The sequence below is a fragment of the Sinohyriopsis cumingii genome, chromosome 9, assembly GCF_028554795.1.
Source record: "Sinohyriopsis cumingii isolate HCF-2022 chromosome 9, ASM2855479v2, whole genome shotgun sequence".
Classification (NCBI taxonomy): domain Eukaryota; kingdom Metazoa; phylum Mollusca; class Bivalvia; order Unionida; family Unionidae; genus Sinohyriopsis; species Sinohyriopsis cumingii.
Window position 1 is genome coordinate 51,740,582 of NC_142969.1, and position 25,400 is coordinate 51,765,981.

At 33.7% G+C, this 25,400-nt stretch overlaps 1 protein-coding gene across 1 annotated transcript in view; it reads left to right on the forward strand.

Annotated features, from left to right (window-relative positions):
* The window catches only part of LOC149791806 (transient receptor potential cation channel subfamily M member-like 2), a 130,422-nt gene that overhangs the window by 67,747 nt on the left and 37,275 nt on the right, over positions 1-25,400 (forward strand). The window contains exons 10-14 of the mRNA XM_089969475.1: positions 6,231-6,354; positions 7,345-7,445; positions 8,962-9,062; positions 17,009-17,231; positions 18,762-18,836. Of these exons, the coding sequence (XP_089825601.1) occupies positions 6,231-6,354; positions 7,345-7,445; positions 8,962-9,062; positions 17,009-17,231; positions 18,762-18,836 (624 nt within the window). The remainder of the gene's footprint in view (positions 1-6,230; positions 6,355-7,344; positions 7,446-8,961; positions 9,063-17,008; positions 17,232-18,761; positions 18,837-25,400) is intronic.

Sequence of the window (25,400 nt, forward strand, 5' to 3'; positions counted from 1 at the left end):
TACAATATAATCATATCATAACACAGATTAGATGAATGGTATTGGTAGCGTATCCGTGCCTGTTGTTACCTAAATGTGATATTAGTACATTCAATAATACTGTCGTGTCAACTGACAACGCCTTCTGACTATTAACTCAAAGAAAAAAGGATAGGTGATACAGATGTAAGAAAGTACGTTTTATTTCTCGCATATTTAAGTGTCTGCGATGCAGTTTGAGCGAGGTATGTGGTTGCTTCATGTTAATTGTTGTAATAACTGGGATCTTAGGAAATTGCTAAGGCTAACTTAGATTACATTTAGCTATGGACATAACAGGCCTATCATTTGATTCCGGAATAAGGGGATGGCGTATTCCTTTAAAACTGATTTTTTGTTGTTAAAATATCGTCATTTTATTTATCCACCTAATCTAAAGACACAACGTTTTTGTTTTCTTTCTACCAATCAGAAGAATATATTTTAAAGCTATAATGGTCCACACATATGATTTCAAAACAATCCATTCCCCTCCAGACTTCCAGCCTCTCACCTTCTCCGCTCCGTGACCTCTGAAACCAAAATCGTGCATCACTTAGATGGCACAAAATCATTGCTTTTGTTGTTGTTGTTGTGGGTTTTAACGCCATTTTTCAGCACACGATAGGCTATGCATGGCGGCCAGCATTAATGGTGGAGGAAGAAACCGTGAAAACCCCGAGAAGAACCACAGACACCACGAGAAGCTACTGGCAAGCTTTCTCACATACCCATATTGACCGAATCATAGACTAGAACCCACGCAGACAGAGGTGAGATGGCAATGATCCGTAACGGAGAGCGCTTTAGACCACTCGGCCCATCGGGGCCCCACAAAAGCATTGTTACAAAGCTGCAAAAGGTAGGACGTGTATAAGAGTTATACAGAGAATAACAAACAATCTCCGCCAATTGCAATTAATATGCATTCCACGGAATCAAAAATATGAAATATAACAAAACCCTTTCTTAAAAGAAAATTCAACTGTGAAAAGATCTTGACCATGACAAGTAATGATATGTTGATATGCATGACAATGGTAACATAATTAACATTATATTAACATATGCTACTCACAGGTATTAGTATTTGCGATATCTTAGACAGACATATCTTTGGAAAAGCATCTCAACATATGCTTTATCATTATATAATTAATTGCATTATATATTCGCTTCTATTTTTCTCTGACAAAGAAGGAAGGACAGCCGGGGGAGGAAGAAAAGAGAATTGAGGAGGTAGGACATTAGACATATGAACTAACACTTAAGAGTAGAATATGAATATAGTTGCGTGCTCCAAATTAAATTTTCAGAATACGATACTTTAGCTAGGTTCATCTTGGGTGGAGACAGGTGAACATAATGACCTTAGTTTTGGTTACCATGCGTTAACTAGTGTGAACAAATTTCAATCCAACATGGTACATTTATTTGTTATATACCTCATGGCAATTCCTTTTGATTTAGTGGTCTGAAGCACCATAGTTAATGCAAATTAAAGTTCCCATGCTTTAATTCCTTAATGATTGCGGTCGTTTTATGAGCATATTGCAAAGCACCTTAGTACATGTATTTAGTAGATTCAGCAATATGTAGTACAGGACTTCTCTCTCGCTTTGGCAAAATTATATCGATTTGGGGTCAGTAGTACAAATATTGTTATATTTGACCAGTGCCTTTCATCAAAGAACAATAACTACACGTGCCTTTAACGGACTGCAAATATAATTCACATTTGTCTCCACTTGTCTAAAATAAACCGCATCTATTACAAATTATTTGGCTTAAAGGTCATTTTACTAAACTTAATTCTAGTACTTAGATGTGGCTTAAATATCGTTTTTACTAAACTTAATTTTAGTGCTTCTATTTTATTTCTTGACACGGACTTTGTGTTCTCCTTGCGAATGCAGGATGGAACGTGTCTAAGGTTATTCTCTTGTCGAATCAAGAAAATTACCACAAAAAATAGTTGACTTTGGCTCGTTATTTGACCTTACCACATAAGTTATGTGCAGCAAATAAGATGCTGGGTTTTCACTGGCTGTTTGTGCAATATTTTTACAGAAACGTCGTTCAATACATCTGTATATTGTGAATCTAATACGATCATTACAATTTAAAGTCTATGGAACGTGTACAGCTGCAGCATAGACTATTATAGTATAAAGTTATGTTTTGATGTTTACCTTTGTGCTATTGCCGAATTATGTTACTGTTGTGCGACGACGATTAATAGATGTGCAACCGCTGTATATAACATTGTGTTCTTTGATTTCACTATAAGCAGCATAGGATTGAAGTAAATGCGTATCTTTCTTATAGTGTATAATTATACAACTTTCAGGTTTACTTTTACCAAGCCTAATCGTTCGAGACAGCATTTCTATCAAGTGAAACAAATAAGCCAAATAAATAAAGATAATAGTTTAGAGGATATTCTAATTGATTCTTCCTGGCATATGGATCAGGTTTCTGTCCAAGTAATCTATATTTCAATCATTGTGCCATTGTAGAATTTCACTTCGTCTAATACTATACTGTAACATTATGCTTCCTATTTATTACCGTATTTTTCATTGTATCACAGCTTAAAAAATGTCTTGTACTAAATTGAAATTTAACAGGAAAGTTTCGTAACTTCTAATGTGCTACCCTATTATGCACTCATTAACATAAAGGGCAAACTCTAACAACTAGGGCTGGTATTCATCTTTAGCTGCAATAACTCCGCCTTGCAAACCTTACCTCCTGATAGCTTCGGAGAGCAGTAACGCCGATGTATTTGATTCTGACGATGGACTTCAAATGATGTCGAAATTATAAACTTAGTATTCAATAAAGGAATCTGTAGTAATGCTTTTGAGTTATAAATATTGGAATTATTACCCAACACACATTGCAAAGTCTTAATGAATCCACGTCGTATACTGTGCTAAATAGTATATCCTTCAACAAATACAAGAAATCGCTACCCACATGCTCCAGACATTAATTTATACAACCTTACCGGAGATTCAGTTACATGCCTGCGCACATTGCGCTGCACATATTTGAAGCAATAATTGTCTTGATGTCATAATAATTTTACCGCCTGTATTATAAGAGGATGTGTTATATGTAGAATGCAGATATTGCGACAAAAAACTGCTAATATTTAGGCTTAGTGACAATACAATGATTTCGTTAAATAATATTGCACATTTCATTTCCGTGTTTAACATGATTCATGAAAGAACTTATCATGTGTTTTCATTCATTTGAAATTATCATGATTCGTATGATACAAAGATGTACGTTGTTAATAGGTGCGACCAAACAAATCTTATATTGTTATGCATATCTAAAATATATGTGTATTTTTATTCATGAATTTAAACTAATGATTTTCTGTAGCTGGATTAGGAACATGTGTGTATGGTCCATTTTACGCTGTTTAAAAACGTAAAATTGCGATGCTTATATAATAAATGCTTATGAAAGTGTTTATCGTCACTAAAAAGGAAATTACTAGTAAATAGTTTGACAAGTTTCGGACTTCATTCACACTGAACCGGGTGGCAGGTGGTATGTTAGAAGAATTAAATTAATTTCCTTTCAATGGGTTAAATCATGTGAGCTTTTTAAAAAAACGGAGAATCGTGGTTTGTCTCGTAGGAGTGGTGATAATTAGCTTGGTGAAGCCTTTCGCCTTTATATAAGTGTCTATGACGAAACAATATTTTCAAGTCCCATATATGTTTAAGTTCTATTTAGATATTATTTGAGAAAACGAACATTTGCTTGGATTATGATGTGGAAATTGAAAATGCTTATTAGAACATAGTATTATTCTCGGAATATTGTGAATTATTCCAAAGGAGTACTAGACTAAGCCATTTTGATACGTTAGGACCGTTCACGGACGATTATATTGGTGGAAATGATATTTATACGGGACCGTTCTTCCCTTTGGACTTTCATGGAACGTTTTGAGGTCATTTGGGACTTTTATTCATAATATACTGTAAATTCCCCTTACATATTTAAGTATTTAATATCGCTGCAGAAAATGTAAATTGTCTTTCTTCTCTGCATCGTTTTATTAAAATAAATCCCGCAAATGAGGATTCTGGCCCGAATATTATTTTGCAGAAAGTCTATCAAACTACAGTTGAATTCCTTCACATATTAAATACACCAGCATGATTATATGTGCAATAAAAACATATACCCAGGTTCTTTGGAGCTTAATATGTCTGTAGCAGACGTTACATTCTCAAGCAATACATACACTCACGGTTGCTATTGAAATATCGGCTTCGGACATTGGCTTCCTATGCCTCTGCAATGTAGGTTTTAAGTAGGAGTTACCATTTTCTTCAGTGATTGCGTTAATATAAGTAGATCAATAAGAGTAAATACGAGATGTTATAGATAGAGGAATAACGGACCTATCATTCGATGTTTGGTAGCATGCTTGGGACTTTTACTTTGTAACTTACTTGGTTTAAATTTTCACAAAATGAGTTTTTCCACCTAATGTAAATAATAAATTAATACATTGTTTTCTAACGTAATCTAGTACGTGTCTTTAAAAGATTCAGCAAATTCTAACACACGTGTCACACATTTTCTCCGACAGAAGAATCAAGGTTAATGCTGCTAAAAGTCGGTTTCCCCATTGCATCAGATGTTTACATGTAATGTATGTTACAAAGCATAATTAACTGGAATTTGTTACATTGTTTGACCCTTATTCACAGACAGAATCATATAAGTTGGTATGGTAAATAACGCCAAGGTCAATGTAACTCTCACAGTACTTAACTTGAAGAAAATATCATCCTCGCTAAGTAATCAATTTAAGCGAACCTGTTCTCTTCTATATGATAGTTTAACTTATTTGGAAGTATCAGAGCTTTAAAATAAATTAATATACACTTGAGACAGGTTAATAAGGTTAATATATTTTTTATATATCTGGAGTTTTGAAATGAGGGAGAACGACCTATGCGTTAAAGTAGGGAATGGAAGTAATGTAGGAGTTGCGTTAATCAATAATTCAAAATTAGTCAAAGATACACAAAGGATCCGATATTCTTGAGCAAACAAAAAGACAATCAAAGGTAGCCTTTTGGATCTTCGGCATTGTATGAGTTACAAATTGTTGCCGAATGTGTGCATCAGGTCTTCTGGATTATTTATGTTCCTGCTCCGTAGAAAACGAAATCTTCTTACTCAACTTGCAAAAAACCAAATGTGCTTTGCATGGTATAGTATAGTCCCGAATCATATATATCATCCATGCAATGCATCATGCATTGTCGATTTGTTGACCATTTTTATCTGCCGCTCAAAGTTTATATTTATGTCATCTTTTCCAAATGTAATGAGCCAGATTTAGTTTGTAATGGATTCGCAGTAATCCATTTTGTATCCATGAAAAACAGACGGATTAAATATTATTGACTTTTCCATCAAACCCATTTGACCATATATGGTTGATGGTGAAAATTATAGGAGAATATCACTGGGGTACTTACTAACAATAGAGTTAACTAACTTCCCGTGAAACATATGCTACTATTTTTACGCTTGTCATAGATTTATTTTGTCTTGCATACCTAAGATCGCGTTTTTGTTCCATTTCTGATTAGTGTTTCCCTTGCCCTAATTGGTAACTTATTTAGCAGGGCAAGATGATATTTATTAGATCCCAAAAAATAATTTAAGGAGCTTGGTCAACATTTATAGCATCATTCCTGGCCATATTCCGCCAAACTTGAGAAGTTACGATTCCCATTTGTATGTCGTTCGTTGAAATGAAATTAAAATTGATTATTGAAATCTCTATAAAAAATATTTGATAAAAATTTGTTTCGGAAACCTTATCATATGCAATGACAGCATTATATTTTGGTGACATGTCGATTAAGATTATATTGTATTTACTTCAACTTGCAATTGTGTGGAACAATATTAGTAATTGCAACTAATTAAAGCAGATAAACACATGCATAATAACATATTGTACATGTTATGCAACTTTACTGGAGAAAATAAATTAATTTCCAATATGTATGTCTTAAATATGCCCTGGCATAAATAAGTTTGTTTTCAGTTGTATTTGCTTCCATATTTGTATTTTTGCACTACAAAATCATCAAACGAATTGTTTGGAACAACTGCTAAGAGTATGTATTTAATGTTTTAATCAATTCTCTTAGAAGATCAAATTAAAGGACGTGGAGGAGCTGATACAGTATTTACTTGGATACTCTAAAGACCAGTTTACAAGATATAGCGACATGGAGAAGGGAAAATCAGGTAAACACCAATTGGACAAAAATGGTGAGTCTTGTCTACTATAATTTTTTTGATGCAAACACGTCTCCGTGAATCATAGGCTTTTTGTTTGGCTTGTACAGTAAAGAACAAATATTAATTATCTTGCTCTTAAAACGTCATTATACTACATGTCTGCGGCATTATGCCCCATTGCTAGTCATCACTATAAAATGCCACACTGGAGACATCTTAGCGATATGACTGAAGGTTGTTAAACCACTTAAAAACTCCAAATCACATTACATACACTATCAGTCCGTTAAATCTTGGAATGCATGGTTGATAGAGACACGATATCTCATTCTCAACCGCATTGCATTCGAAAATTCAGGATTAGCTGGCTCCATATGGACTCAAGTCAGCTCTGGTCGGCGGTATTCACTTATTATTACCACATAATACACTAGTCAATAAAGCACTGAAAATACCATGTATAAAGCGATAACCATGCAAACAATGATCCAATAGTCTTTATGTTTAAGCAATAAAACCCCTCCTATAATGAATTGTCGTGAAAACTTCTTTTCGGTTAAATTGCTCAGGTAGAATAAATATGTTAAGGCTAATCAACCATCTACTCGTGAAACAAATGCCATTATATTGTGTTTTTATTAAGTAATTAAAGGTGACCACTCCGTAATAGTTAGCCTCTAATATGTGTTTATGAAAACATAAATCAAGTGTACGCTCTGGCCTGAAAATTAATCTTTGTACCTGATTTTGAGCTCGAGATTTTACTTTTAGAAATGATGTTAATTTTAAAACATTTTTTTCTAATAAGCTGATTCAAGGAAATCCAGTTCAGACATTATTTTAGTTTTATTATATCCAAGCCAGGAAATGAATTTTGTGTATGTAATGTAATCTCGCTTCAGCTTATCTGTTGTTTTCTTTTCCTTAAACACTAAATTCAATCCAACATTTTTTTAATTATGTCATCCTAATTTAAAATCAACATGCTAATAAATGTTATTGTGAGGTTTTTTCTCACAGATGACGAGGGTGATGCTACGGAAATCTGTCTAGACCTGTTCATTTGGTCAGTTCTAAACAATCGACAAGCCATGGCCAAACTATTCTGGCGGCATGGGAAGGTAATTGATACATATAAATCTTCCACAAAGCTTGGAAGATTACGGTAATATGTTGTAAACGAGATGTGTGTCTGGTATAAATAAGCAAACAAAGGTTATTTGCTTTTATCTGCAACCTGTTTACGGATATGTCATTATAATTAGTCAAAAAGTAGGTACGTGATATTTTGGAAATTTAGTAAGAGTAGTTCCTCCCAAACCTGTGAGGCGATTCTATTGAAACTTCGCAGATTCGGTGCATGGTTTCAATGAGCACTCATAAGATACATGGTACATTGGTGAAAATACCGAAAACTGGTAAAACAGAGATATTTATGAATGTAGTTCGTCACCTCTTCCATGCAATTGTGAGACATTTTAATTTATGTTTCATGTTATAAAGGCAGAACGAAAGTCCTATTAATATGTGCATGGTAACGTTTCTTTTCATAAAGTTAGTATTAGTGTTATTATGAATATTTAATCTAATTTAATTTGTTTGTTAGTTTTTAATGCTTGCTTACTTTTAATTATATGATATGGATAATGAAAACATTGTGTCTCGTTGCTGACCTTGTTCCAAACTCAGTGACAGTTTTGGTAAACAACTTTTGTTGTAATTCTTTCCTTATATTTCCTTGGAAATACAATAGTGCTCTGATAATTATAGGACAAAGACATTCATTGGAATTTATACAGAATTTAAAACTGGAATGAAGTTTATGTGATTCAGCAAGAGCCTGTTGACACATCTGCACTTTGTAGGTTATTACATACGTCATCGCGTTCCATCTTGAATTACAATGGGACTTGAACTGAGATTTACTTAGACGTTTTCATTGATAGGACTTGTTTTTAATTTTTGGATTACAATTTGGATTTAATTCGCAATACCGTAAATTCTTTATCTCATTTTTCACTAAAGGTATTCTAGGGAAATAAAGTGTTTGCTGTTTCTATTCTGATACTTGTTTTAAGAGCATAGACCAATAACTGTCCAAAAATGTATTTAGATAATCTTATATATCCTAAGCAAAATAAATCTAGATATATAGTAAGTGACTTTTTTCTGTTATATTAGAAGCATTCGGAACGAAATTTTAAAACATATTTCGAAATGTTTTTTCGCTTCCTTAAAATATCTCTCTGAACTGGAAAGTTTTCTCCACTGTTTCTTCTGGTTGGTTTGATTAAATTTTATTTGCTTCAATAGTTCTTATACTGTTTCGTTGTCTTCTTAATCCTTCCCTTTTTCTCTTCTTCATATTTTGAACAAGCTGGGGACCAATGTCTTTTTTCATGCGAAAAATAACAATTATCTTTACCTAATCTCAGAACCTTCTGCCATGGAATTTTCAATGGTTTGTTTGTTTAGTGGGGAGTTGTTGTTATTTTTTTCGGGGGGGGGGGTGGTGGTTCTAGATGATCTCTAGCCCAACAAATCTTCAAGTTCTTTTTATTTTAATCAATATCAATACCTCGTAGGAAATAGAAGGAAACACCTGACCAGTATATAACTTTGTGATATATTTTACAGGATGCAATGGCTGCCGCCGTACTTGCTCATGCATTATTTTCCGCCATGTTCCAGAAAACCAACGAAAGAGAGTTAAAGGAACAAATTGACAAAAACAGAGGGTAATATTCATTACAATATTTGTTTTTGACTTCGAACGCGTATGATGAAAGATTAAGTATTTATTCAGGAACATACATTTTCAAATTTAAAAAAGGTCTTTTACATTTCTGACAATTGATTACTTTGTGAAGAAAGGTGAGTTTCTAATATAATTTACCACTATTTTGTGGACTGCAAAACGGTTGGCTGCTCATTGAGACTTTATGAAAAATGTTTACTTACCTGATGTTCTTGTGAAGACTCTCAACCATGCGATAATTTTGTTATCTCATATTTTTATAATGAAGTTACTTATATACAGTGTTTCCTAACAGCCCTCTAGAACTTGAATGGCCTATAGCTTGCATTATCTGGTTTTGTTGCAGATAGTATGTGTTTTGTAGTTTTAGTTTAGTCTTCTACATTTTGTCTAACAATTAAGGGCCTATTCTAAAGTACTGACGATATGTTCATCAAGGTATTGGCAAAATATGTGGCCCAAACCCACAGTACCGCCTTAAACGTTTTTATCCTCAAAACTGTTTTCCCTATGTAAAAAGATAATACAACGGAAGTAGGTTGCTGTAGGATCAGTTATGTTTTTTCACATTTAAATTTATTGATTATTCATAGACTACATATGTCTGTACATATCGTGGATGGTACTAGCAAAAATGAACCCTCGTTCCACAAAATAATCTTCCGTTAAATTGCCGTTTCTAGAGAAAATAAACATTGCACAGCAAGTCACCTAAACAAACGCATATCAAATTTATCTCAAAACTATTTTGCTATTTAGTAGCAATGCCTAGTACTCAATAGTGTAGAACAGATCTGGTGGAAAGTCACCTAAGTCTTTAGGTTGTCAAGTTGAAGAAAAAAAAGTTGTTAAACTTTTGTTGTCCCTAGCCAGACTGTTTGGTTTTGTTCAATCTACGTTCTTACAATGGTTAATAATTTAAGAGTCATTTAATCAGGTTTGTAAATCAATATTTGTTGCACTTTAATATAGCCGCAGACAACTCCGAAAATGACATGGTGGACTGCAGTTCGGTTTCAGCAGTATCTTACATTGGGTATTAACTAAATTACTACAGTTTGTGATATCTTATCATATTACTTACTCCTCAGTTCAACAGAAGCACAAAGAAAACACAATTTTATATATCTCTCGTCTCCAAAACGTTAAGATATCTTTTTTATCATGCAGCATGTGTGCATTATCAGAATAATATTCATTGCTTATCGTGCTTCAAAATTATTATTAACTTTTTAACCAGACAACTAAACTGGATAGTAATTTTATTACTATAATGTCCTTGGTGATCCAATAATTGTATTATTATAATGTCCTTGGTGATTCCACTAGGACGTATATTCCTTCCAAAATAAATTTATGAACAGATATTTATAATGTTTCCGACATTTCTGGCAGGCTTTAGATAAACCTGGTATGCATGTTTCTTTGTGCATGATCTTCAATCTTTAGGACCTGGGTGAGTATATGCTCCAAGAAGTTGCTATCACAGCAACAATGACACAAATATAATTTTCGAAATCTTGTTTAGAAACGCTGTACCATCGTCTAACACACGCGATATGGCCATTTCCTGAGAAAAGCTTCACCATTGGTTCGTACAAGATGACTTCTTAACGTTGAATTTGAATTCGTATCAACTATATTTAAGTATTGGTCTCTTATCAATGGACAAATTTAAATCAGACTGTGTCGGCTTGTTGTATAGGGTTCTCGTTTTAAACTTTTATCCGCGATGACTCACCTAATACTTCTTTCGGTTGGTTTGATACAGTATGGTCACATAATAATCAGTCAAGATTGTGTCTAAGATAACTTTTATAGCAACGTATTTGCTGTCATTTTAACAATATGAGAAACGATTGATAAATGACTGTCAAATTTGATTAAACGTTGGAACAAACGGAAAACTATGATCATGTTGTACCAGAAAAATGGTTAGAGCAGACATGCTAGCAGTGATGTTTCTTCATTAACAATCAGGTCTAAAAAGTAATTTTGACTTCTTCTGAATGGTGAATTCACTGTTGCTTCAACGTCGGAGCTGCATGACATGCTTAATCATAACTGAATTTGCGGTGGCTAATCTAGTAGCGATGTTACTGCCATTGCAACCAAATAAAAGGTCAACATTACACTCTTCATAACAGCTATAATACATTTCATTAACCATATTAGATGTATTTCTTATGACATTGTATAGAATTTGTTGTGCTGGATTGAAATCTTCGTTGTGGTATGGCTTGTGTTAGGAAGGTAAATAACTGTATTTCAGATTCTAATTTAGAAAGGCTAGTTCATGTATGGTCAAGCTCGGTTAGCAATTGCGTAGGCCATCTTCAAACAATTGTTAGAACATGATCAGCAACAATATTGTTTGAATCACTTAAACCAGCATCGGCATGTCTTTTTACGACAACCAGAAAGAAACAATATAACTGTTTTGTTGAAACAGTTTCAAACGCTGCTAAGACAAATTCGATCGAATTTGGTAGGAACGTTATTTAGGACGTATTGTATCATAAGGTTGATAGGATACACTATAAACATTGTTGGTTCCATAATAACCAAGTAGATCACAAGCAGATAATATTCATTTCTGATCAGGTGCAGACATAGTTTACAAAAGGAACAAACTTGTATCCAAAAGTTTCCTTACTATATCGGAACAAACGCGATATGCTCATACATGAGAGCCTTTCAAACAAGTAAGCATCCAAATTCTCTCAAGATAAAAAACACATGTAACAAATATGCAAACGTTGTATACATAATGAATAGGATTTATCATGATTGGGTCTCATTTAACACATTTATCTTTAAATTTATTGTCACGTGTGATCTTTGAAGCCAAGCGAGCCAGGTGCGCAAAATAAATAATGAAAACACGTTCCAATAAGGTAAGAACTGATTTATATCTAAACAGAACATGGCATACTAATGATTATTTATTTATCACCACACCGAGCCAGTGAGTTGTTATAATTCTGTTCAATTAGCTTGCATTCCCAGAGAAACAAATAATATTAACTCATTCATTTTGCGTGGATACTATGTTAACCGTTGGGAAAAGTATTAACACATTATGAGCATTACATTCTGAGCAATACTATATTTGATCTTTATTTGGTTTAGTCAGTTGTCTTTTGCATAGAATCGAAATCAAACATTTTTGATTAAAATGGTTTTAGCAGTCCCACTTTCATTAATTTGTTTCGTCGCAGCATTCAAAATAGTTCATAAAACGCGTTATAGTTTATGTTGATTTTTCGATATGTTTCCAAGTTATTGCCTAGCATAACTTAACAATGTTGATGCATCTGAATAATTAACTAAGACATACTAATACATATACAAGCAAGAAGGAAATATTTGAAAAACCTCTATAATGTAGTAATGTAGAGTCTTGAATATCACAATAAAGACATTCCAATGAATCGTTCATAAAAATAGGCTTTTTCTTTTGAATCATACGCTCAATCATGTTTAGACGTGAGCATTACGTTACCAATGCATATACTTCACACACCGAAACATCAACATATTTTAAAATAAAAACTTGATTACATGAATTATTATCTGGTTCCTCAGTATATTGCCACGGGCAGTAAAGAAAACATTATGTGGCTTGTTTCTTCGAATTTGTTGGATCTAACACTTTTAGGCACTTATACTATAAAAGCATTACATTGATCTGAAAGATGTGCTGAGACCATGTGTTACCTTTATCAAGGAAACAAGCTCTGATTTATCCCTTTGAGATGCCACAGAGAACATTGGATAAACACATATCAAGGGCATTTGTTGCAGCTGCTCTAGATAATTCTGGGGAAGCTATGAAATTAGCAGTTTTGAATGCGTCATATTACACAAGGTTCAATTCTGAACTGCAATGTTTTCGACAATTTGTGATGCAGATGCATATGACACGTTTTATTCCAAATTTTAGTTCGGAATATTAAGGCAGCTAATACCAGATTTTATTGTTCTTTTGTATTTATGGATATGGCCCAGGGATATCAAACTTCTTTTATTTAAGCTTAGGTTCACAAAGGTAATAGATATTCATAGGATCGTTTATTTACTGATCAATGAATAACGTTAGATATTTGATGAATTATTTTTTTCGAAACTTTAATTCAGAGTAAAATGTAATCCACATACTGAAACATTGTTCTTGAACACACATTAAATATTAAGATAGTACCACAGATGAATAACACGGGTATGTTATAACTATCATAATCGAGTCCATCTGTTTGCATTTTGACAATGGTCTTTCAAAAGAAATGAAGTAATAGTTACGGTCAGCCAAAAGGGCTATGATCTATAATGTACGCTGTACCATTGTTATGCCACGAGATGTATGAACGTATGAATGTTCCATTACAAGGAAACGAGGCTGCACAAGTTTCCTCATAATGAAAATTGTATAGAACGGGTGGTAAGTCAAAGAAAGAGCGTACACACGGTACATATGTTTTAAGCATATCACTACAATTACACATAATTGTGTTTACAACGCATTTAAGATTGACTAGTATCAACTGTGTCTTGTAGGAATGGCTTAGCTCTGCACAGCCTTATCCCAGTTTGTCCGCTACAAAATTTAGTTCTTAACCTCCTTTGCAAATGCACACGCTGCTTCTTTTAGTTTTTGAACATATATTTCTCTGCATATTGATTAAATAAATATAATAGACACTTATGTTTTAAGCATAAAATATATTATAAATGACGAAAAAAGGACACTAGAAAGGCAGTATTGTTAAAAATTTAAACAATGAACGCCCTGGATTTCAAAAAGCAGCTTGCATATTTCAGCAAGATGGAAATAAAAACAAAACGACACGAGGAAGCGGCAAGCGGTTATACAATCATTTAAATGCATTTATAGTTCATCTTATTCATTATTATAATTTTTATCATTGCTAAAACTACACAATTGTTTCTAGCCTCCATTTCCAACTTCACCCCTTTCATTGCTTCGTGCGAATATAAAGAGAGATAGAGAGAGAGAGAGAAAAGAGAGAAAGAGAGGAGAGGTAATACAGACACTGTGATAAAACATGGTGACATACAGTATGAAAGAGAGAAAGAGAGGGAGAGAGATGTTGTAATTGGGATGGAAAGCCTTACCAAAAATCCTCATCCCTGTATTTCTGTATAGGTCGATTAGTATTATGTCTTAACTACCCAAACAAGGATAACGGCTGAAGTAAGGAGGGTAGTTTGGCCTTCATACATTTTAATATTAATTAAATATATGAAACACCTTATTAATTGGTTCTATAAAACATGAGGAAAGAAATACTAATAAAAATGTATTAAATATTTTCAAATATGTGTATTTCTCCTTACGAATATACGTACCATAAATATATTGTCAGGCTACTGGATCTTTGTATTATTAGTGCTGTGAACACTAGTATAATCTCATGGAAAGTTACAACCAATCGTTACGACGTTCTAGGTTCTCGTAGGTTACCTGTCGCAATTTAATTTTCTTCTTTTATATTACTCCACATGCCCATATTATTTCCTTAAGACGGAGAGACAGACAGTCAGAGAGACAGAAAACAGTTTTGCCGTTGGCACTAACTTTTTCGAGATAATATATGAAGTGACAATTCAGTGGACAACCTAACTGTGAAAATTTACAGGCTCAGTTGGCGACCACAACAGAAGTGAAATTTTATATATAATAATATGTTAACATTGTGAAACTTAGTCCATGAGCGAAGAATCTGGATCAAGAAATCATTTCATATGCCTGCCTCTGCTGTACCCGATAGTTGGAAGAAGGCACTAAAATCTTTGATTATTATATCTAAATTATATCAAGACTGGTTAACGAACGTGCCGCATTTAAAGGGTTGTACCGCATTAACAAAGCCCTGTTTCGGATTGTTTTTGAGACTTGCATCTAGTGATCGGTGGCCATTTTGTGGTGTTGTTCGCAAGGACTCGGAAAAACTGTGTGGTTCATCAGTTTATGAATCTTACCACTGTACAAGTGTCAAGATGCATATGTTTCTTCCAACTGATGTTTCAACTGAGTGCATTTTCAATTGCATGAGATTAGTTTGAATCTTATTTGTATTATAGGAGATTATGTGAAATCTCGCTTACATTGCATAATATAGGAGATATGTGAACCTCACCTACAGCGCATAATATTATTTGAAACATATTTGAATTCCTTGAGATTTTCCTAATCTTAATCGTATTTCATGCGTAAAATTATGTGAATCTCTCTTGCATTGTATAATATTATTTGAAACATATTTGAATTCCTTGAGATTTTCTTAATCTTAATCGTATTTCATGCGTGAAATTATGTGAATCTCTCTTGCATTGTATAATATAGTATTTGCAGTCCATGATGTTATTTGAATCTTACTTTCCATACGTAAGATTGCATGAATCCATATTTTCGTTTTTCAATTTGTGAATGTTTCTGTAGAATGACTGGATCAGTCGTATGTTAAGAGCGCGAGAGAATCATCGTATTTATACACCATATATTTGTTTCTTTATTAATTCATTTTATAAATTGCCATAGTTCATCACATTGTGTTTGCCTTATTCATTTAATCAAAAAACCCACTCGGTTACAATTCTGTTACACAGGGTACGTGCAATCACATCTCATCAAATTAATGCATTTGATCTGGCTTATGACAGGCGTTAGATTGCACACCCGGCCTAGATGAATTATGGTAACGAGGGGTGTTTGCACACAGGCTAGAATGCGCACGTTATGTCATTATTAAATGATGACTAAGGGACGTGGTTTTCTCGGTAGCATATATCGCACGTCATTACCCAGGATATTAAGGCTATCATAAATACATTTTATTCATCGGTAGCAATACTGTCTGAAAGGATGGGTTTTTAAACTATCCTTAAGCTTCACTATGATAGATTACCTCAGAAGGCAAACGGGAACTAAATCACCTGTGATGTTTGGTTGGGGTTCTATAAGGTGGAATCATTACGGACAAATTTAGATCCACATGTCACATGATGCGGAGATTCATTCCTCTTGCAGACTCACTGTTCTGATCAACTAAAGCAATCTAAGTTCTTGTTAATCCGTTGGAATCCAGGCAAATCTTTGTCTACTGTTCTCAATCGCTTGTGTGTCGATTTTGGGAAAGTGGAATACAAAGTTACTCTCTTTCGTCACTAAAGTCCAAGAAGCCAAAAACGTGCAGAGGATCCAGAATATTCTTCAACCCCTCTCATTCCTATAGGTGTTCAGACGATATAATCAGGGTGATGATTGATTGATCCCCTCTAGCGAGGACAATCAAGGATTGAAATGCGGCAGAAATGTATAGGTTTGTTGTTCTCGTCAAAACTCGTGATTGTATTTTCTGCCTTCCTCACTCATATCAGTCATGCCGTCAGGAGACAAGTAATAGCAAACGAATTGGTGGACAGAATTGCTGGTAAGAGAAGGTCCATTATTTCGTATTCATAATATGGGACTTGAAGCGCTCTCTTCCAGTGATGAAATCAGAAAACAATTTACTGCAAAAAAAACCTCATTACTATAAGATGGTATCTGTCAATACTTTATATTGTTATATGGCGCTTCATGACATTATTTAATATCTGCACAAATGTATTCTAATGAGTTACTGAATTAAAATCAATTTTAGATCTTAAAAAAAGAACCAGTGCGAGTTTGAATATAAATGGTGTCTGATAAAATATGACCGAGATAAGAATTATTTGGCTTGAAAGCTTCTCATTGCATATTGAATGAAATATCCTCACTTGCACCAAATTTGATGCAGGTTTTTCTGTTGTATAGATAGATATCGAAATTTAAGTACATTTATATCATATCAGTAGAACTCCTTTTCGAATACTACTTAAACTCTGATTTAATTGTATCCTTTCCTTCTTCATTTACAGTGAGTTTACAAATTTAGCGATTGGAGCTTTGAAAGAATGCCACAGTACAGATGAGAAGAAAACACGGAACCTGCTGATCAAGAAGCTGTCACAGTTTGGGAAAACAAGTTGTGTTCAAATTGCAGTTCAGGCAAATAATGAGCAATTTATCTCCCAAACCGCTTGCCTGAATCTCATAAACAACATCTGGATGAGAGATATGACCCAGGATAATGGTTTCAAGGTCAGTGAACGTGCACAATATATCTAGATATAAGTTGAAAGGGCGTGATCAGTCATTCATTTACAGGTTTAATACTGATTTTGAGTAACGTAAAACATTCGATAGCAGATTTGTTGCCATAGCAAGAAATCCAAGTTAAAGTTAATGGAATCCATTTATGTTGTGGAATTCAATTTTGGATTTGTACTACATTTACATTAAATCGCTGAACGGCAAGAGCTTTAAGTTGCTACACATGGATACCAACCCTTTGCTGAAGCGTGTTTCCACCAACGTTATCATGGTACCAGAATGAGCATCAACTATTCTGCAACGTCAACAATAAAGTCGTGCTGACATTTAGAAACTGGAATTCTGGGGGAAATTTAGTAATTACACTGGGCAAAGTAGTTGCAACTGAATAAAACGTCAATTAAGGACGACCTGCATTCATATTGATTTTGGGAGTAACACCTTTTTCATATTTCTTTCACGAAATTGTGATTTGCAATAAATGGCTTTTGCAATTCCTAAATAGTGCAGTCGTATGGTATATTGGACTATTTGATTTCAATCTGCCCACAATATACACCAGTTATATTATTCATGATACAAATATCCAAAATGGGCGAAACATATTTTGCTGTTACCGCTTTGTATGATCTGCGCTTCCAGTTTTACAACAATGGTACTGATTCATGTACCAGGTTCTTGTCACTGAACTTCAAATGCAGACATCACGGTTTATTTTTGTGTTATACCATTAAGCTGTTAAGTGTGCAAATGCATTATGTGCGAATTTTCAATTTCTAACAGGGCAAAATATAAATGTTCAGGCAGTCAATCGAAATAAGCTTAATAAACTGACGCATGTGATAACGTGATGAAATAATGTCAGTTGCACGCTTGATCATGATTATATGACTCTACTAATTTTAAGTTGTGGCAATCGGTGTAGATCAGTATTCATCTCACTTCAAGGAACAAGCCACACACGGTGACGGAACAACATCATTCAGATATATCGCGATATGTGCAACCCCAATCGCAAATACAGTGGACGCCATGCTGATTCTGTAACCTCAACATCAAATTATGTTTTCCTGAATTCATGTTCATTCATATAATGTTGGTATTTTCGAGGCTTGTCTAAAAGATCGTAAGCTGTATGTATCGCGGATAAAAACAACCATGGGAAATACCGGCTGTCTTATTTTTTGCTTGTGGCGGAATATACTATGGTGTTAAAGTATAATTCGACCCTCGAACTGACCTGTATAATGCGTGAATTCTCTCACAATAATATATGTGTCAAACGGTGACGTTTCTTACATATAGTATGCCATTGCAATCCACTCATAGTAAATCACTTACGTGTTTGCGGAATATATCGATATATTAGTATAGGCAATTACCTTTCTGTTTGTACTACATGTACAAGGTAAATTCTAATTTATAAGTGGCTGCTGCACCACGTGATGACAACGAAAGCTGTGCACTTTGTTCGTTCGGGTATGATTTATATAAATGTCATTTAATTTTCATTTTCAGTTGTTCATATGCATTGTCATTCCACCTCTGATTCCATATCTGGCCACGTTTAAGGAAAATAAAGTTGGAACAAAGGTATTATTAAATCACTAACTGTTACTATGCATGGGTGGTTGTGGAGTTGGGGCAGAATATGTTGTTGCTACTGACCACAATTATGAAATCCAACAATACATCATGTTCCTTTGGAAGAATTAAAACTGAACATATTTTCGTATTAAACACAATGATATAATGCGAAGGTGATGCTTTTGTTAATATATTACTAAGATTATGTTCTCATCATCTCTCCTTTACGAGGCTTAAGTGTGTTATCTCAGGTATCATCATTGTCATTTGCCAATAAAAGCATAATACGTGTGTTCAGCTTCAGTGAATCACAATCATTGTTTTTCTTCCAAGGTCCTATGCAATAGGTTGGACATGTTTCCTAGGAAAGGGAATGAATGGGATAATTTGCACTCTATTAAGACACCTTTGACATTTGTTTTGATGGAATCATTAATTCAGTAAGGGATGCAGCCTGATAAGTAAAATAACAAAGTATCCAAAGTAGATATATATGACCCATATTTTTCTAATTATAATGCAAGCAAATATCATGAACCAAAACTATCGAAGAACCAAGTCAATACAAATGTATCTATATCTATCTGTATATCAATATTATCTGTTTGTCTGTATGTTAATCTATATGTCTGTCTGTCTGTCTGTCTGTATATATGTCCATCTGTCTGCCTGTCTGGCTGAATATATGTCTATCTGTCTGTCTTTCTGGCTGTATGTCCATCTGTATATATATATATATATATATATATATATATATATATATATATATATATATATATATATATATATATATATATATATATCCACCTATCCGTCAGTCTGTATTAGTCTACATAATCATTGATTTATACCGAGCTTGTACACAGAAAGGAAGCTTTTTATAATCATCTTGATCAAGCTGACACGCATATTGATCATGCTTTTTCGTTTGGAGCCATCAAAAGGTATTGATCACAGTGATCAGCTTTTCACTACTCATTTTTGTTCTTCTACTCAGGGTAACAAGCAACAATCAGGACAGAGATGTCCTGTTTACTTCAGATGGCCATTAGTGAAACTAAACCCAATAAGTACCTGCTTGTTGATTTGTTTTTTATGGTAACCCTATTAGAAAACAGAGGAAACCAGAGGTACCTGCTAGTGACGAGTGGTTAGTGAACTATCACATTGTAGTTATACAATTGTATAGATAGTAAAACGTTTCAGCTAACACTCGTCTGAAACCGATCCCATCATTTAACGAACCATGTAACAGTATTCATGCATCTGGCGAACCATCTATATAATGATGGTAGATTGTGTCAGTCTCTCATTTTAGACCAAATTATGCAGCCTATACGTTTCGACCAGAATGATCACGGATTATCAGGCGAAAAGGTTTCTAAACTTCGACCAGCTCGTTACAGATAGTTTATTTTTTGTTAAATTCTTTCAATTATTTTACTTCTTGATCAAATCGTTTATTCATCAAGTATTTATATTTTAAGAATATATGCATTCTGTATTAAATATTGTTTTGGATTGATTCGCATTTTTCACCACTTATGCAATCAGTTTGCCTTCATTCATCATTCCATTGTAATTACATTGGTAATTAACTACTTCAGTGATTGTTACACTTGTGCATGATGATAGATTAACTTCGACTCGAAATTAATTCACCTTACAAGTTCATTATATTCATGGAAAGTTGGACATGGAGCCAATCGAGATGACTGCAAGCTGCCTTGTGGTTTCTATATATAATTGATGGGTGTTAAATGACTATAACAAATGTGTAATAGGGATTGGTTTACTTAAAACAATGTTAGATCAGAACATTGATGAATCTGTAATGCTAAAATAACATCTGATGACAATTATATAAGTGAAATGATTTAACATTAAACAGTTTATTGTAATAATGGCATATAATATCTATATTACACTTTCCATGCTAGAAAGACGAAAATTGTTTAAGCTGATAATGTTTGCTTTAGACCACTCAATTAACTATACTTTGCTTAAGTTGTTGCGCTAAAGGTCTTGAAAAACATACTGAATTTGGGGATAAAAAATCAAGGTATGTTTGAGTTAATACCTGGATTTGGCAGAAGAAAAATAAAACCCATATGTGCTATTATAAAATGATATGGATGGTTTGCATTCAAGATAAAAGACAATCGTATAGATCAGCAAATTGAAAGGTCTCATGTCATGCTTGTGGTAATATCATGTATGCACCTCAATTGTACCGTGTTAAGTGACTTCATATGGTTTATAATATGTCATTTATAGAAGTCTTCTTGGATACTTAGATTATGTTTAACATTCCATATGGATTGCAATGCATTCTTTATTAATCATCCTTAAAGAGTAGCTCAATGGTTATTAAAACTCAAACTTAAACATATTGTAAAATCCTGGATGCCACCTATGAAACACACCAAACATGTATGTTAGTGTGGGTCTTGTTTTTTCAGTGGACATCCTTATATAAATCATCTTCAGTTTTACACATTCGAAAACCCAACCACTGACATACAAAATATTGCAAATTGTTAATTGTTCATATACTTTACCTGATTTTAAAATTATATTTCATATAAGTTTTACTACAATTGTAAAAGTAGTATATTTGCTATTACATTATTAAATTGTTAAGCAGCAAGCAAACATAATGGTATGCCCAATTGCTAATCCCTTTGCATAATAGTAATGGACTCATAGGTATAAAGTGACGACTTATCGATCATAACATAATTAACTGATCATGTCATTTTAAGCTCATTTTACTAAACCAATCTACCTTACATGTAATGGTTACTTATTTATCTTAACCTTTTCAGCTGAAAAAACCACCGGATAAGATCAGTAATAATACAGAGGCGTAAGTAATCTTATCAGAACATTACCTATTCATCAAAGAAAAGGATATTGCAAGAAGTAAGCAATATATGTTCAATTGTCCATCCATTTTATTTTTAGCTTTATAGTTTCGGCTAGTAAAGTGTAACATCTCTTGATTGCATATGTCAGTCGTCATCCAACTTGTACAACATATGCAAAAAGAGAAGGGAAGAAATTTGAGACCAATGGGATCAAAGGTCAGGGTCATAGGAACCAGATATTTTTTTTTAAATTTTCTTTGGACGGACAGTAGTTAACGGGAGTTTATCTAGCAGCACGTTCTAGTGCAGACATATAGAAATCTTCATCAGACAATGTAATGATATTTGCAATGAAATACAAAGCATTGCTACAGATGCAGAGGTCGAGAGGTTAATGGCCGAGGTCGGTACAAATGAGTTTATTAAATTAAGCTACTTGCGAAACACCTGTATCATTAGATTTCGGACAAGATCCACCAGTGTACAAAAAAAGGTCTTGGGAATGAAAGGGTTAAAATCCAGATTAGAAGCTCTATTTTTGAGACCTGAATGAAGTTACTATATGTCTTTATATTTACATAATTTTAGTATCTGGTTTGGCACATATTAATTCATTAAAGAAATAAGGTGGTACAAATGCTAGAGTTCAAGGTCAAAAAAGTTGTTTGGTTAAGTGGTGCTTCCTTTGCAGCAGCCTTATCCGTGGCGATATGATACGCTTATATATTTGTTGCTTTCCTGGTCAAATATAATGTGTCTCTGACCCAATTATGTGGCACAACTGACATTCATGATGTCATTCTTCTTGACCAATTGTCGATTATAATTGAAATGAAAACGTAAGGTATAGCTATCGCTTGTAGTTATCAAATTGGGTTTACTCATCTTACAGTAAAGTGAACATACGTCAAGGCTGTTAAATAGATTACGTCGTATACTTCAACCATGACATTTCCACTACTCTTTCTATTCCATTAGGAGGATTATCAATAAACTTGACAGCCAAATATTATAGCTTTCTTCGATATCGCGGGTTCTTTGGTGTCGCGGTATTCGAAGATTTCGGTAATTTCTGCATAGAACCGCCTCTTTTGTGCTTATCGTATATACACTGGATGGCCATACTTTACTAGTTCCTCATCACTATTTCTGAAAAATGTCGGTAGTGCTCGAAAGTATACAGTTTTGAAAATGCACCGATGAATATCTCTGTTTCAAACTATGACCTTAAACAATTTGTTCTATTACAATCAATATTATTATTGCATAAATATCAATATAACCATTCGATTCATCAACGTTTTGGCTAAAAATGTTCAATATTTTTGTGCAAGAGATCATATGATCACCATATATGTCATGGAACAAGAGATCGGTTCTACATTGCACGTGTTGTGTTTTACGGAATGTAAACTCTGGGGTTACTCGATTGATGATGATGATGGTGATATTCAATCCGGAGGACGTGCATGGAAAAGGTAGGGTATTAAGTCCCTACTATGCGAAGTGCAGGTCCACTCAATCTCATGGAATAGTCCGTTGAATATTGAAAATCCACTCTTTTTAGAGAAAGTCCGACATGGATTTTGTTGCATTCCTATTGGTTACTTGGACAACCCTCGCCGATTCTATTGTATTAGATCCACGAGTCAACACACAAAACAATCAGATAAGTCAAAACTCCGACACCGTAAACTCGACCCTCGCTGGGGTTATTTTAATACTTTAATCTATACAAACTATAGAGCAGTAACATTACCTCTGGTACTTATAAATTATAATATCATAGTTTATCTTTTACTTCTACTGATTTCCAAGACCCTCTTTAAATACATCATTGAAAGCTATATTAAATTAACAAAAAATCAAAAAGAGATTAGAAACGATGGCGTGTCATGTATATTGGCATGTATGATCCAGAACATTTACATTGTATGCCGTGCATGTAATAAATCTCTCTAAAATGTATTCTACAAGAGGGATACATTTTGTTATCGGTACTTTGACAGTTACACTCTGAAATTAACTTTGTTTATAAAAAAGTTCGACACTTTTTGAAATAAACGGAATAGTGTAAGCTGTATAGACTGCAACGTTCTTTAGTAGCCTATCATGGCATGAACAAAGTGATTCCGATTTTGGAAAATATCTTTTTGCACCGGATCTACAAGCATCAACAAGCAATGACAAAGAAGTGACATTATTACGTTGAACGTAGGCCTTTCGCCTGCTACTGCATATTTCTGTCTTTCATTAGCAACAGTCAGTCAGGACAGATCCTACAACTATTCAATGTCGAACTTCTATCTTGCAAAGTTTATATTAACCATTGAAAAAAAATATGGCAATATCACACCTTAAACCTAACATTTTAAATCAAAAGTTATAATGACCTTGATTAACGTCTACACATTGTCTAACAATCGGAGCAAGTGCAATTGGTTCAAGCTATATCCAGAGACCTCTGTCTTTCTTTTCTTCACAACCTACATCCATCAGCTCCCGATCGTAATAAAAGAATAGAACAGAATCATAATCCTTTGAATTATGAGAGTTCCTAGCAGTTCATGGTCAATGTCGCGCTTCGATTTTTCAAAAACAATACTGTTGAATGAAAACGGGTTTTGTTATAACAAAAGCAAATACTTTAAATTTATTAAGATATTAGTGGTAATGTTCAGAATTCTTCTAAAGGTAGTCAAAACTACTCTCTCAGTGGATGTTCATGCCAAAAGCCATGTGATTTATATCAAAATTGGTATTTGATTTATCACTTTTTCGAGAATATGTCTTCTACCACTATACATGCAGTGACATGTTTACTTTAATGTCATCTGAGCTTTAATATTCTATTCTAGCACCGACGTTTCAAATGATACAGTAATTTCTGAATGAAAATGTTCCTGTTGTTTGAGGAAAGAACGAATTCTTGATTTGAAATATTGACTATAAATGTTATTTCGTTAGGTTGCGATATATTCGCATAAAATCGATTTATACAGTACATAAAACAAACCATTTATACGTTATGGCATATGATCTAAAAATTCAACGCAGCCATACAAGATAGCTCTATCATAGCAGAACATATGAACATGTCTAACATACCTGTGTTATACTACAGGCTAACGTTTTGCTTGTTTTCTTTATATAAATAAAATTGAGAGGTAATAAACCACAACCTTTTTGAACAACTTTACCCGTAGCTTCTTACCGATAATATGAAAAGGTATCGATACTTCAAATATGCTCCGTCAATCGTCATTTTAGAATTCTTTTTTTGACACAATATAGAAATTTAAACTAGTGAATAGGTAAATTGCTATTTTGCGATTCACTTTGCAATTAAAGAAAATTAATAATTAACTGGCTATTAATCTGCTATTAGTGTGTTGTTTTTATGACCTCTAGCCATACGTGACTTGTTAAAACGTCCAACGTTAGACATTAAATAGATTGAAAGTTGAATGAGCCAGCTTTACTACAATATACATTATTCGCGCTAATCTTAGAATTAGTATGAATGGTTCACGACAAACAGGGAATAAACGAATTTAAACCTTGAAGCCACAGTCTCGCATCTCTAATTCGGAAAAATTAACAAAGTGCTACCAGTCATACCTGTTTAAAGCCGTAAATAGTATGAAGCCATATATATATATATATATATATATATATATATATATATATATATATATAT